We start from the raw sequence: 12,917 nt of genomic DNA, 5'->3' as shown, positions 1-12,917 counted from the left end.
GCACGCCACAAACGCTAATTGTATTAGTGAGGGAAAGAAGGTATTATGTGAAAATGCTCATTTTAAAGTTACGTATTTTAATAGTCAACATCACACTCCCTTTTCCTCAGTCTTTAAAAGCTGGATTGGTGGCCTAAGGTGATGAAATTCAAACCTAATACAAATGCAGCACTCCCATATCATATCCCTTAACAGTCTAAGGAGAATTGCTGCATATAATGGGCCCGTCTGTTCTACTGCTTCATCTACCTGCTCAGCTCTCAAAGGAAAACAAAATCCATACGATCATTGAGGTCTAGAAATTAACTTTTATTTTAAATCTGTCAAGAACTCCTGGCAGTTATTAATTTTATTAAAATGATTACATATGGCAAAACAAAGAATAGAGGTAATTCTATTTCTCTACAACATAAATTATGAGTTAGATTTTCAGCTGCTGGCTCAGCATTGTTCAAGATTCTTTTAAAGGACTGGGGGGATTTTAATATCCAGAAAATGTTAAAGCAGCAAAAGAAAAAATAAATTAAAAAGTCATTGCAATTGGAGATATTGCCAAGGATGTGCTTATTATAAAGTCTTCTTGACATGTTAATTATAAAATCTTCCAACCTTTGGTATTAAAAAAAATCGATGTGAATAGGTGTCCTATATTGCCTTGTCATTCTATCAATTTATGAACAGTAGGGAAGAAGATTGCCTGATTTTGTAAAAAACGAGGCGCAACATGGAGACTCAGTGGACTCCATCTCAAATAACAATACAACCAGCATTCATTCATTAACTGAATATGTTCAAAACAAAACACTTTTTGTAACATACTTTGGAATACCAGGATAACTTATAATAGTGGATGGAAAAAGAGTGAAAGTATTGTGTCTTTGGGGTGCCGTAGTTGTTCACGTGACGATGCTCCACATTTTGGCAAAATTGTTTTGTAAAGATTCCAAAGCTTTTATCAGAGATCTCTAACTATTTAAGGATGCAAACCAAAAGAACTCATACTTCATCTGATCATACAGTCATAACTTATATATTTTGCTTTGCGCTTACTGTTACTGCAAACAGCAATTTAGAAAACAAAGTAAAATATATATATACACAAAATATTTTTATATCAAATTATCTTCATTACACTAAATAAATCCAATCCCCAAATGCTATGTTACATGAAAAAGTGTCCTACAATTTATATCAAGACTGATACTGTCCGTCAACTAGAGCAGCCTTTGGTTTTAAAAGCATTTTGCAAAATAAAGAAAAATGTCACCACTTGGCTGCACTATTGACCCTCATTCACACTGACAAAAATGCTTTCCAGTTTAAAAAAAAAAAAAGATTACATACCCAGAAAAAAAAATCCCATCATAAAAGAGTCAAACCCTTTTTACTTCTCTGTAGCGCATACCCTCTGTTATATCTGGCATTTCCACTGTTTATTCAAGTTTCAAGTCTTCCCAAGCTGATTAGAATATTATTGTTTAGTTGAGAAAGATAGTCTTCTTTCTTGATATTGATTATTCTCACTCAATGGTAGTCTAATTTAGAAACAAAATGTTTTCTTTCAATGCACGATTTCACTTCACTTTTACATTAATATCCAACTTGGCAAAATTCAAACTGTTCAATGTTTTGTTTTCCGTATGTTTTAAATTTAAAAATCAGTTTTATGTATGTGTATGTATAGCCGCACAGAGATATATTTCTTTCATTCTCTTGTTCTCGCTGCAATACAAATTGTCCATCAGCAATTGTAATTTGAAACCAATCAAATAAAAGATTTTTAGTCATACCATATGAACACAGTTTCCATCACAAAAAGACAGTGAGCTCTAATGCAAACAGGATTATGTTTTAAAACTACAGGTTTAGTTTTACACAGGAAAATTTTGAGTTATTTATATAATAAAGTTTTTTTTTTTTTTTTTAAACTTTAGCAGAACTTGAGAAAAAAATCCAGATTAATTCTAAAGGGCTTTGTGGTGCTTTCCAACAGTGCTTCAAAAAAAGTTTTCCTGATCACCATGTATTCATTGAAATTTTAAATTAGCTTGAAGGAATCACTTCTTAAATGTACGACGTTACGTGGATCGCTGCACCTGGAATTTTGGAAGTTTGTAACATATCAGATATGCAGGCAAGATACATGCATAAAATTCTCACTGTCACTCTGAAAAGCACATTGAACAATTTTCAATACTGTAGACTTTTTTTAAAAGGAAGATTTCATTTGGGCTGAACAGATATCCAAGTTTTAACTTGTGAATTATTGAATGTATTTCAAGGGCTTTCAGCGATTCTGGTTTCAGTCCTGGAATGATTAGGTCCGTCTGGAATGATGCACACAGGCTAATAAGCATATGGCGTTGGCATTTTGAGGCATAGCTGTTCAACTATGCCCACGTTGGAGCTTATTTTTGGGAAGCAAGGCACTTACTGTAATGGTAATGCAGACATTTTATGCATAGTTTGAGTAACATAAAATAAGTTAATATTTTTGATTAAAATGAGTTTTTTATAATTTATATGTCTTTTACAGAAGCAACTAAATGATATATTTGGGATAATTAAAAATAAGAAGAGGTTTGGGAGAGAGTCATTTTCATCCCTGCTTCGGCTCTTAGGATGAGGGTTGACGAAAACACTGGAAAGAACATCCATTGGATCTGAAAAGCAACAAGCTCTTAAAACTGCTGCACCAGTGGCACTTTGACAGTCTTTACTTCTGCTATATGGGACGACTTTTGGATGATGCAGCTGGTAGTTCCCTGCAGTTTGTCCTTTCCCTGTGCAAGATTTGTTAAGGCCATAGCTGCGTTGATCTCCTTCCAATACGTGTCATCTTTGCTCGGTCCCTTTCTGTTAGCTGCACTGGAGTTAAGCAAAACAGAAAGTAAACGATCAAACTCACTGCAGTTTGCATTGAAAATTTTCCTGAAAAGCAGGAATGGCCAATGGGAACATTTTGCTCACCTGTCACCCTTATTGGATCCGTTTTCCAGAGTGTCTGTAAAGAAAAGCAAAATTCAATTATTTTATTTTTTTCCTTTCTTTTCTCATCTCAGGAGTTTCATCACTAATGACCAGAAGTAACAGTTCTTCAGGAAATATGGTTGAAAATTAGTTAGGTTTTAATAAAGATAAAGCAGTTTATATTAAGATAAAAAAATTGCAAAGGGGCAGAAATAAGATGACAGTGGGTAGTAAAGAATAAAAGGGAACTCTCATAGATATACAATCATCTGAAGTTATTTACTCTGAGAAACTGGGGCCTTTTGGATCAGGAGACAAGCAGCATAAGGAAAAGAGTGCTGACTGTGCCTGGGGCCAGGTTCTGGCCTTGCCCTACTACCCACCTGCAGTGTAACTTGGGGGCAGATGATGACCTCCCACAATGTCTGGGATTCAGTTCTCTAACTATAAAATCAGGAAGTTTTGGCTGGGCTCATATCTGTAATCCCAGTACTTTGGGAGGCCAAGGCAGGGGGATTGCTTGAGCCTAGGAATTCGAGACCAGCCTGTGCTACATTGTGAGATCTCATCTCTACTAAAATAAAATAAAATAGCTGGGTATGGTGGGTGTTCACCTGTATTCCCAGTTACTCAGGAGGCTGAGGTGGGAGGATTGCTTGAGCCCAGGGGGTTGAAGCTGCAGTAAGCAGGGATTGTGCCACTGCACTCCAGCCTGGGCAATAAAGCAAGACCCTGTCTCTAAGAAAATTAAAATAAAAAACTGGGGTTCTAGACAATCTTGGGGTGCTTCTGGCTCAATGATTCTATAATTTCATGGTTATCAAATTTTCTTTTTTCTTTTTTGTTTTTTTTTTTTTTTGAGATGGAGGCTTGCTGTGTTGCCCAGGCTGGAGTGCAATGGTACGATCTCGGCTCACTGCAACTTCCACCTCCCGGGTTCAAGCAATTCTCCTGCCTCAGGCACCTGAGTAGCTGGGATTACAGGCGCCTGCCACCACGCCCGGCTAATTTTTGTATTTTTAGTAGAGACAGGGTTTCACCATGTTCATCAGGCTGGTCTTGAACTCCTGACCTCGTGATCTGCCTGCCTCAACCTCCCAAAGTACTGGGATTACAGGTGTGAGCCACCGTGCCTGGCCAGTTATCACACATTTATTTCAGACAAAGGATGGGCAAATAGTTCCCTCTGCTAGTTAGCAAATGAGTAACAGACCCAATGGTGATAGCAATACAGGATTTCCTGGCATATTTATTAGAAGAAGCAGGCACCAGTCCTCAATTTCCAAAAGAACGCCTCCTCCTGCTGCTGCAGGAAATGAAAGTTAGGATGTTAGCTTTTGCTTCTACACTCACATCTTTGGTTTAGATTTGCTACTTCACTCAGAACACGAATGTCTCTCAACACCACATAAATATAAAGAACCCACAAAAATGGGTTCTCGAACTCCTTAGGCTAAAAGAATCTGGTATGAGTAACACAAAAATTTCCCTACTGAAGGGAAAGATGTAGGAGGGTGGTAGATAGGCTACTGGCATGGCGTCCTAGCAAAGGAGTAGGGTCGAGACTCCAAAACCAGATAGTGGGTAAGCCCCTCTTCACCACCGTCATCATCCACAACAATAATCAATATTACTGGGGAGCTACTGCACGTGGCACTGTGCTCCACACAGGAAACTTGGAAAATGCAAGGCCCTCGGCTAGTTCTATGGCCTTTACAAAACTGTCTTTTCCTGCCCTTAGTCCTCTCCCTTCCTTTTACCCCACCTCCCGTCCCCGCCAACCCAATATTTCTCACAATTTCTTTTTCTCTACACTGCTTAAGGATAGTTAGCATCCTAATTTCCAATTCTGAGCTCTAAGAGAGTCACAGAACTAGAAGAGGTTTGAGAAGAATAACGTCAACAAGATCGTCATATAGTCTAAGCAGGGCAAAATTTCCCAGGGAAGAGGTGGTCAAGAGAAAATAAATGATATGACCATGAGGCAGCCAAGCTTCAATACCCTGTCTGAAGGAAAAAAATGGGGAAAGCCTGCTGACATACCCTGAGTTAAGCCTTAAGGTATAGACCACGAGACAATCATGGGTCACTCTGAGCTCTTTTCACAACCCTTCACCTAAGGAACTTAAATAAACAAGGCCAACAAACAAAACAAAAGAATTTAGTGAACAAATGGCAAGGTTGTGAAGAACACATGAGATCATGTGTGTCTGGCCCAGAATGGAACGAGTGTTAGTTCCCTCGGTCTCCTTTCACTGACTACTCAGGCGGCATTTTATAAGGTTTTAGGGATCCTTTGGGGGAAATAATTGGATCTGTGAACAGTTAGATCGTTACCTTCTGCAGCTCTGCCAGCTTCTGGCTCTTACAGGGTCAGCCTGGATGCTTAGCTATACCTCTGCTACTTTCCATAATTTTGCAGTTATAAAGTAACTCATGTAAATGCAGGACAAGAATGATCATTTGTAATTTGCAGAACTCTGATACTACTGATTTACAGATCATTTACTACGTGCCAGGCACAATTCTGAGCACTTTGTGGCCTAATTTATTTACAATTACTGACTTTGTGTATGGATAGCAAGTCTCCCTGGTATCTGTGAAGTCATTTTTTATTGAGTTCTATTCTCCTATCTGTAATCTTCACTCAGTAAGGACAGAGACAAGGTGCTACCAGAACAGAGAACAAGTTAAGGCTTTCGTCTGGGAGAAGGAAAGCCAGCAAATTGCACATTTTACAGACGAAAAAAAAATGAGTTAGGCCTTTGCTCCATTTTGCCCACAAATTGCAACAATTCTGTTGCCAAAGTGAAGCAATAGGTTATGGAGATATTTATTCAATGGAAAGACTTGGCAAAAGCAGAGTAAGTTCCATGAGGCTTAAATAACGTTAGGGAAATAACAAAACATAATTTAGAGAAGACTATGTAACTGACGCTCTGGCTCCCAGATGAAGCCATCTCACATAGGCGAAGGAGACCAGAACCCGGTTCCCTACCTGAACTGTCAACCTCAGAGTGGTTACTGCACAGACAAGAAGAAAGCCTGTGGCTATCAAATACGTTATGGGTTACAGAACCTGTCAATGCATCAATGCCATCAATGTATGGAGCCTGCACGTGGAAGAAGAAGATGTAATTCATGGCTCAGGTTCACGGAGAGCCTCTATTTAGGATGAGGAGTTGACTTGCATGTCTTACAGCCCCGTGAGCGCCTGGCTGTGGCTAGCACTCCCTGTGGCTGACTCCTTGGACTTGTTCCACTGAGAAACATGTTTACTACAGCCAACTGTGAAATTATAAAATTCTGCTTACTCTTTGGGTGTATGTGTTTGACACTTTGGTGCCTATAAAAATACCTTTGAAGTACAAAAACGTAGACTCAAATCCCCATGCAGGTATTCTTAATTAGGTTTTACAAATCTCAACAATGTACTACACAGGATTCAATACACTGAATTCTGTATTTTATTTTTCAGGCAGATGGGCACATTCAATGTCGCTAGGTATAGATTGGGTTCCTTTACAGTAACAGAAGAAAATTGTTTTACATCACACACCGGAGCCTTTCGGGAGGTGGGGAGATGGGGGAGGGAAAGCATTAAGGGAAATACCTAATGTCAATGACAAGTTGATGAGTGTAGCAAACCAACATGGCACATGTATATCTACGTAACAAACCTGCACGTTGTGCACATGTACCCTAGAACATAAAGAATAATACAATAAAAAAAATGTCTATTTAAAAAAAGTAATGGAGAATAGAGACATGTTGCTTCTCCATCAGTAGTCAGTGTGAAAACTGCATACAACAAAGCTCAATCTCAAAGACTGAAATCAACCAGGAAAAGCTGCTTACCACCACTTGGGAAGTGCGGGGGGTGGGCAGTCTCTGTGTCCAAAGTGCTTTTAGTTCAAAAAATGAATTGATGTTAGAAGGGCACGCTCCTCCTGAGGCTGTTACTGGTGGGCTGCCCAGTGTCACTTGGGTATTTTGAGTCCAAGAGCCACCTCCTGTGGAGTAATGTGTTCTGGTTCCCAGAAGAGCCAAACCGGCAAAAGGAAGATAGCAAACAGAGCCCTTTGACTCTGAAACATTTGTGCTTTTTTTTATGGAAAGCAAGGACTCTAAAGATCTGGGAGTCTGGGGAGATTTTTTTTTTTTTCTATTTGTTGTGCTAAGATGAAATCTGGAAAAATGTCGCAGTTTTTAGCGAACTGATATCATCTGAGGGGAATTCAGAAAATTTACAATCTTCTCATTATACTAACTGGCAGTATTAATGTTGTAATTTTTTTTTTCTTACGCTCTTTCCCTTTGAAGTAAAAACTTATCAGCTCTTCTCTGGCTCAAGTGTGCTGTGTCGTGTGTCTTTTCAGCTTATGGTCAGTATTTGAGGAGCAGTGGGTCTGTGTACCCACCCTTGGTGGTCATGGGGGTCCTGACACATCTGTCCACTGCTGACAGGTGGTCTCACCGGCTCCGTTCGAGAAGTGGCACCTAGTAGCTCCAGAAACAATCAGACAGGAGAGGGAAGGATCGTGCATGTTGCTGAAAGAGGGAAAACGCAAGTTGGAGCTAGCTCCTGGTATGTAGACTCTTGAGAGCAGTTCATTAGCATGCACAGACTCAGGGTCTGACTGCCCCACATTTGGCTCGGCTGTATCTCTTACTCTGCAAGTAGCTTGGCTCAGCCTCTCCAAAGTCTGAGCTAAAATGCGTTTTTAGATTCCAAGGTTCCAAAAATCAGCTATGCTGTCAATTACCATAAAAGCAACTGGTTGGCAGGAACGGCTTATTGAACCAGCCAAAAGAGCGTGTTTTAAGGCGAAAAAAGAAAAGAAAAGAAAAAAAAGGAGGCGTGTAGTTAGGAAAATCTTGGATGCTGCAAAACCCAAACCATGTTGAAACTTAAAGTGGGGCTATCCTCAGTTTGGACATGTGTTTCCTTCTACAGTTAAGTAGAGAAAAAAATTATACAGAAAACCCAGTTCCAGTGCAACTCGAGATAGCTAAGCAAAAAGCTCTGTGGCCAACTGTGAAAAATGCAACTTAGAAGCACATCAATTCTGATATATATTCCCGATGTTATATTTGTAGCCATAAAAGAGACAAAATGTGACCAAATCTTTTCTCTGAGGTTTTAAAAAATTTAATAAATAAGCCCTAAAGGGGAAAATGTTTTAGTTTCACATATGCCACTGAAATGTAAATAAATGAGGTGAGATTAAGAATTCAGGTTTTTAAATTAAACAATCTAAAAATTATATGTGTTTCCCTAAATTAAAATGGAGGGAGTAGAAGAAAAAAACTTTGAGATCACGGAAAGGGAAGTAAATGAGTCAGTGAGAAATCATTACTGAAATAGCTCAGCCAAGGGGGAAAACAAAGACAGTCCACTACGATTATTTGAGTGGGAAGAAGAAGCCACTCATATTTTAAAACAATAAAAGAAGGTACAGTTGTGCACCACCTAACGATAATTTGGTCAGTGACAAACCAGACATATGACAGTGCCCCAGAAGATTATAATGGAGCTGAAAAATTCCTGTCACCTAGTGACATCATAATGTAGTTGTGCCACACATTGCTCATGTGTTTGTGGTGATGCTGGGGTAAAGAAACCTACTGAGGCCGGGCACAGTAGCTCACGCCTGTAATCCCAGCACTTGGGGAGACCGAGGTGGGTGGATCACTTGAGTTCAGGAGTTCGAGACCAGTGTGGCCAACATGGTGAAACCCTGTCTCTACTAAAAAATACAAAAACTTAGCCAAGCATGGCATTGCATGCCTGTAATCTCAGCTACTCAGGAGGCTGAGGTGGGAGAATCCCTGGAACCCGGGAGGTGGAGGTTGCAGTGAGCCAAGATCTCGCCATTGCACTCCAGTCTGGTGACACAGCAGGACACCATTGCAAAACAAACAAACAAAACAACACCTACTGAGCTGCTAAATGTATAAAGTATAGCACTTAAATTATGTACAGTACATAATACTTGGTAATAATCAATGACTATGTTACTGGGTTTATGTATTTACTATATTTTTTATTGTTATTTGAGAGTGTGCTCCTTCAACTTATATTTCAAAAGTTAACTGTAGCCGGGCGCGGTGGCTCACGCCTGTAATCCTAGACTTTGGGAGGCCGAGGTGGGCGAATCACTTGAGGAGTTCGAAACCAATCTGGTCAACATGGTGAAACCCCATCTCTACTAAAAATACAAAAAAATTAGCTGGGCATGGTGGCGGGTGCCTGTAATCCCAGCTACTTGGGAGGCTGAGGCGGGAGAATTGCTTGAACCCAGGAGGCAGAGGTTGCAGTGAGGCGAGATTGCGCCGTTGCACTCCAGCCTGGGCGACAGAGCAAGACTACGTCTCAAAAAAAAAAAAAAAGTTAACTGTAAAACAGCCTTAGGCAGGCCCTTCAGGAGGAATTCCAGAAGAAGGCATTGCTATTATCGGAGATGACAGCTTCATGCATGTTACTGCCCCTGAAGACGTGGAGGTGGAAGACAGTGATATTGATGAGCCTTACCCTGTGCAGGCCTAGGCTAATGTGTGTGTTTGTGGCTTAGTTTTTAACAAAAGTGTTTAGAAAGTAAAAACAAAAAATGAAAATTTTAATAACAGGAAAAGTTTACAGAATAGGATATAAAGAAAATATTTTCATATAGCTGTCCAATGTGTTTGTGTTTTAAGCTAAGTGTTATTACAAAAGAGTCAAAACGTTTTTTTAAAAGCTTATAAAGTAAAAAAGTAACAGTAAGCTAAGATTAATTTATTATAGAAGAAAAAAATTTTTAAATAAATTTAGGGTGGCCTAAGTGTTGAGTGTTTATAAAGTCTACAGTAATGTAGAGTAACGTCCTAGGCCTTCACATTCACTCACCACTCACTCACTCACTCACCCAAAGCAACTTCCAGCCTTGCAAGCTCCGTTCATGGTAAGTGCCTTATACAAGTGCACAATTTTTTAATTTTTTACCAGCAGTCCTAAACCTTTTTGGCACTAGGGCCTGGTTTTGTGGAAGACCATTTTCCCATAGACCAGGGAGGGAGGCAGTTTCAGGATAAAACTGTTCTACCTTGGATCATCAGGCATTAGTTAGATTCTCATAAGAAGCGCACAACCGACCAGGCGCAGTCGTTCGTGCTTGTAATCCCAGCACTGTGGGAGGCTGGGGAGGGTGGATCACAAGGTCAGGAGTGTGAGATCAGCCTGGCCAACACAGTGAAACCCCATCTCTACTAAAAATACAAAAATTAGATGGGCATGGTGGCATGGCCAACACAGTGAAATCCCACCTCTACTAACAATACAAAAATTAGCTGGGCGTGGTGGCAGGCACCTGTAATCCCAGCTACTTGGGAGGCTGAAGCAGGAGAATTGCTTGAATCCGGGAGGTGGAGGTGGCAGTTAGCCGATACCTCATCGCACCACTGCACTCCAGCCTGGGCAACAGAGCTAGACTCAGTCTCAAAAAAAAAAAAAAAAAAAAGAAAAGAAAAGAAAAGAAAAAAACAAAAAAGAAGTGCACAACTACATGTGCAGTTCACAATAGGGTTCGCGCTCCTGTGAGAATCTAATGCCAGTGCTTATCTGACAGGAGGTGGAGCTCAGATGGTAATGTGAGCAATGGGGAGCAGCTGTAAATACAGATAAAGCTACTTATGCAGCTCCTGCTATGGAACCTGGACTGGTACTGGTCCATGGCCTGGGGGTGAGGGGCCCCTGTTTTATAACATATTTTACTGTGTCTTTTCTATGTGAAGGTATGTTTAGATACATATATATATATTTTTTTTTCTTTCATCGTACTACTTTTCTACCCTTTGGGAAAACCCAATTAATACGTAAAACATTTCTTCTAGTGAGTAGGAATTACTTTCTATATTTTTAAAGTATTCATTATCATAAGATTCCCAAAGGAAATCAGGTCCCATTTCTGTTAACTCTTTTTTTTTTTTTCTATTGTACTTTAAGTTCTAGAGTACATGTGCACAACGTGCAGGTTTGTTACATATGTATACATGTGCCATGTTGGTGTGCTGCACCCATTAACTCGTCATTTACATTAGGTATATCTCCTAATGCTATCCCTCCCCCCTCCCCCCTCCCCACAATAGGATCCTGTGTGTGATGTTCCCCACCCTATGTCTAAGTGATCTCATTGTTCAGTTCCCACCTATGAGTGAGAACATGCAGTGTTTGGTTTTCTGTTCTTGCGATAGTTTGCTGAGAATGATGGTTTCCAGCTGCATCCATGTCCCTACAAAGGACATGAACTCATCCTTTTTTATGGCTGCATAGTATTCCATGGTGTATATGTGCCACATTTTCTTAATCCAGTCTGTCACTGATGGACATTTGGGTTGATTCCAAGTCTTTGCTATTGTGAATAGTGCCGCAATAAACATACGTGTGCATGTGTCTTTATAGCAGCATGATTTATAATCCTTTGGGTATATCCCCAGTAGTGGGATGGCTGGGTCATATGGTACATCTAGTTCTAGATCCTTGAGGAATTGCCATACTGTTTTCCATAATGGTTGAACTAGTTTACAATCCCACCAACAGTGTAAAAGTGTTCCTATTTCTCCACATCCTCTCCAGCACCTGTTGTTTCCTGACTTTTTAATGATTGCCATTCTAACTGGTGTGAGATGGTATCTCATTGTGGTTTTGATTTGCATTTCTCTGATGGCGAGTGATGATGAGCATTTTTTCATGTGTCTGTTGGCTGTATGAATGTCTTCTTTTGAGAAGTGTCTGTTCATATCCTTTGCCCACTTTTTGATGGGGTTGTTTTTTTCTTGTAAATTTGATTGAGTTCTTTATAGGTTCTGGATATTAGCCCTTTGCCAGATGAGTAGATGCCAAAATTTTCTCCCATTCTGTAGGTTGCCTGTTCACTCTGATGGTAGTTTCTTTTAGATACATATTTTTAATGCTTACCATTAGCTCTGATTGCCTACAGTAGTCAGTATAGTAATCTACTGTACAGGTTTGTAGTCTAGGATACATTGTTGTCTAGGATACTCCCTGATGATGCATTTGCATTTCTTAGAGCACATCCCTGTTGTTAAGCAACACATGATTATATTCACCTTGCTCATGAGGCCTGGCCTAGTGCCCTTGCTGAGCAATTAAAAATCCGGGGCCTGTGATAATGTAAGTCAGGGCTCCAAAGTAAGTTCAGATGCTTGAAAACTGTGCTTCTGCACACCTGTTAAGTTTCGGGGCCATTACTTTGATAGCAGGTGTGCAGAACCTGCGTCTAGTGTGTTATTGACCTCAGAAATCCAGAGAGCCTCTGGGGGTACCAGATCAGTTTCTGGAGTTATTCACATACTTGGAGCAACTGAGGATAAGAACAAGACTCTGGTGAGTAGGGCAGGAATAAAACCTCACTGAAGATTCGGAAACACTAATTGCTGTGAAGTTGCAGTGCCTTACCAAATGACCCCCAGGGCTCACAAGCAATCCCCAGGGCTCCCTCCTCACATGGCTACAGTCTCCATCTCTACTTTTCCATACATGGAGACTGAAGCTGGGCTTCCACACCCCTCTACAAATTGGTTCTACAGTGACTATACAGTTATTTTTATAAATAGCATTCATTGGTTGGATACAGCAGCTTATGCTTGTAATCCTAGCACTTTGGGAGACTGAGGTGGGAGGATTGCTTGAGCCCAAGAGTTTGAGACCAGCCTGGGCAACACATATGGTGAGACTTCGTGTCTATTAAAAATTTTTAAAATTAGCCAGACATGGTGGTGTGTGTCTGTAGTCCCAGCTACTCAGAAGGCTGAGGTGGGAGGATCACTTGAGCCTAGGAGGTCAAGGCTGCAGTAAGCTGAGTTCATGCCACTGCACTCAGACCTGGGTGACAGAGTGAGACCCTGTCTCAAAAAAGGAAAAAAAAAAAAAATATATATATATATAT

General features: G+C 40.3%; 1 protein-coding gene across 1 annotated transcript in view; it reads right to left on the bottom strand.

Moving 5' to 3' along the window:
* Nucleotides 1-290: 290 nt before the first annotated feature.
* MKX (mohawk homeobox) overlaps nucleotides 291-12,917 on the bottom strand; it is an 81,283-nt gene continuing 68,656 nt past the window's right edge. The window contains exons 6-7 of the mRNA XM_017853009.1: nucleotides 2,971-3,004; nucleotides 291-2,868 (exon numbers count right to left, since the gene is read on the bottom strand). Coding sequence (XP_017708498.1) covers nucleotides 2,682-2,868; nucleotides 2,971-3,004 — 221 coding nt within the window. The 3' untranslated portion in view covers nucleotides 291-2,681. The remainder of the gene's footprint in view (nucleotides 2,869-2,970; nucleotides 3,005-12,917) is intronic.

This window comes from Rhinopithecus bieti, unplaced genomic scaffold, assembly GCF_001698545.2.
Source record: "Rhinopithecus bieti isolate Rb0 unplaced genomic scaffold, ASM169854v2 scaffold_35615, whole genome shotgun sequence".
In the NCBI taxonomy this organism is placed as follows: domain Eukaryota; kingdom Metazoa; phylum Chordata; class Mammalia; order Primates; family Cercopithecidae; genus Rhinopithecus; species Rhinopithecus bieti.
Note: the sequence above shows the minus strand (reverse complement) of the source record. Positions and strands in the feature narration are given on the sequence as shown.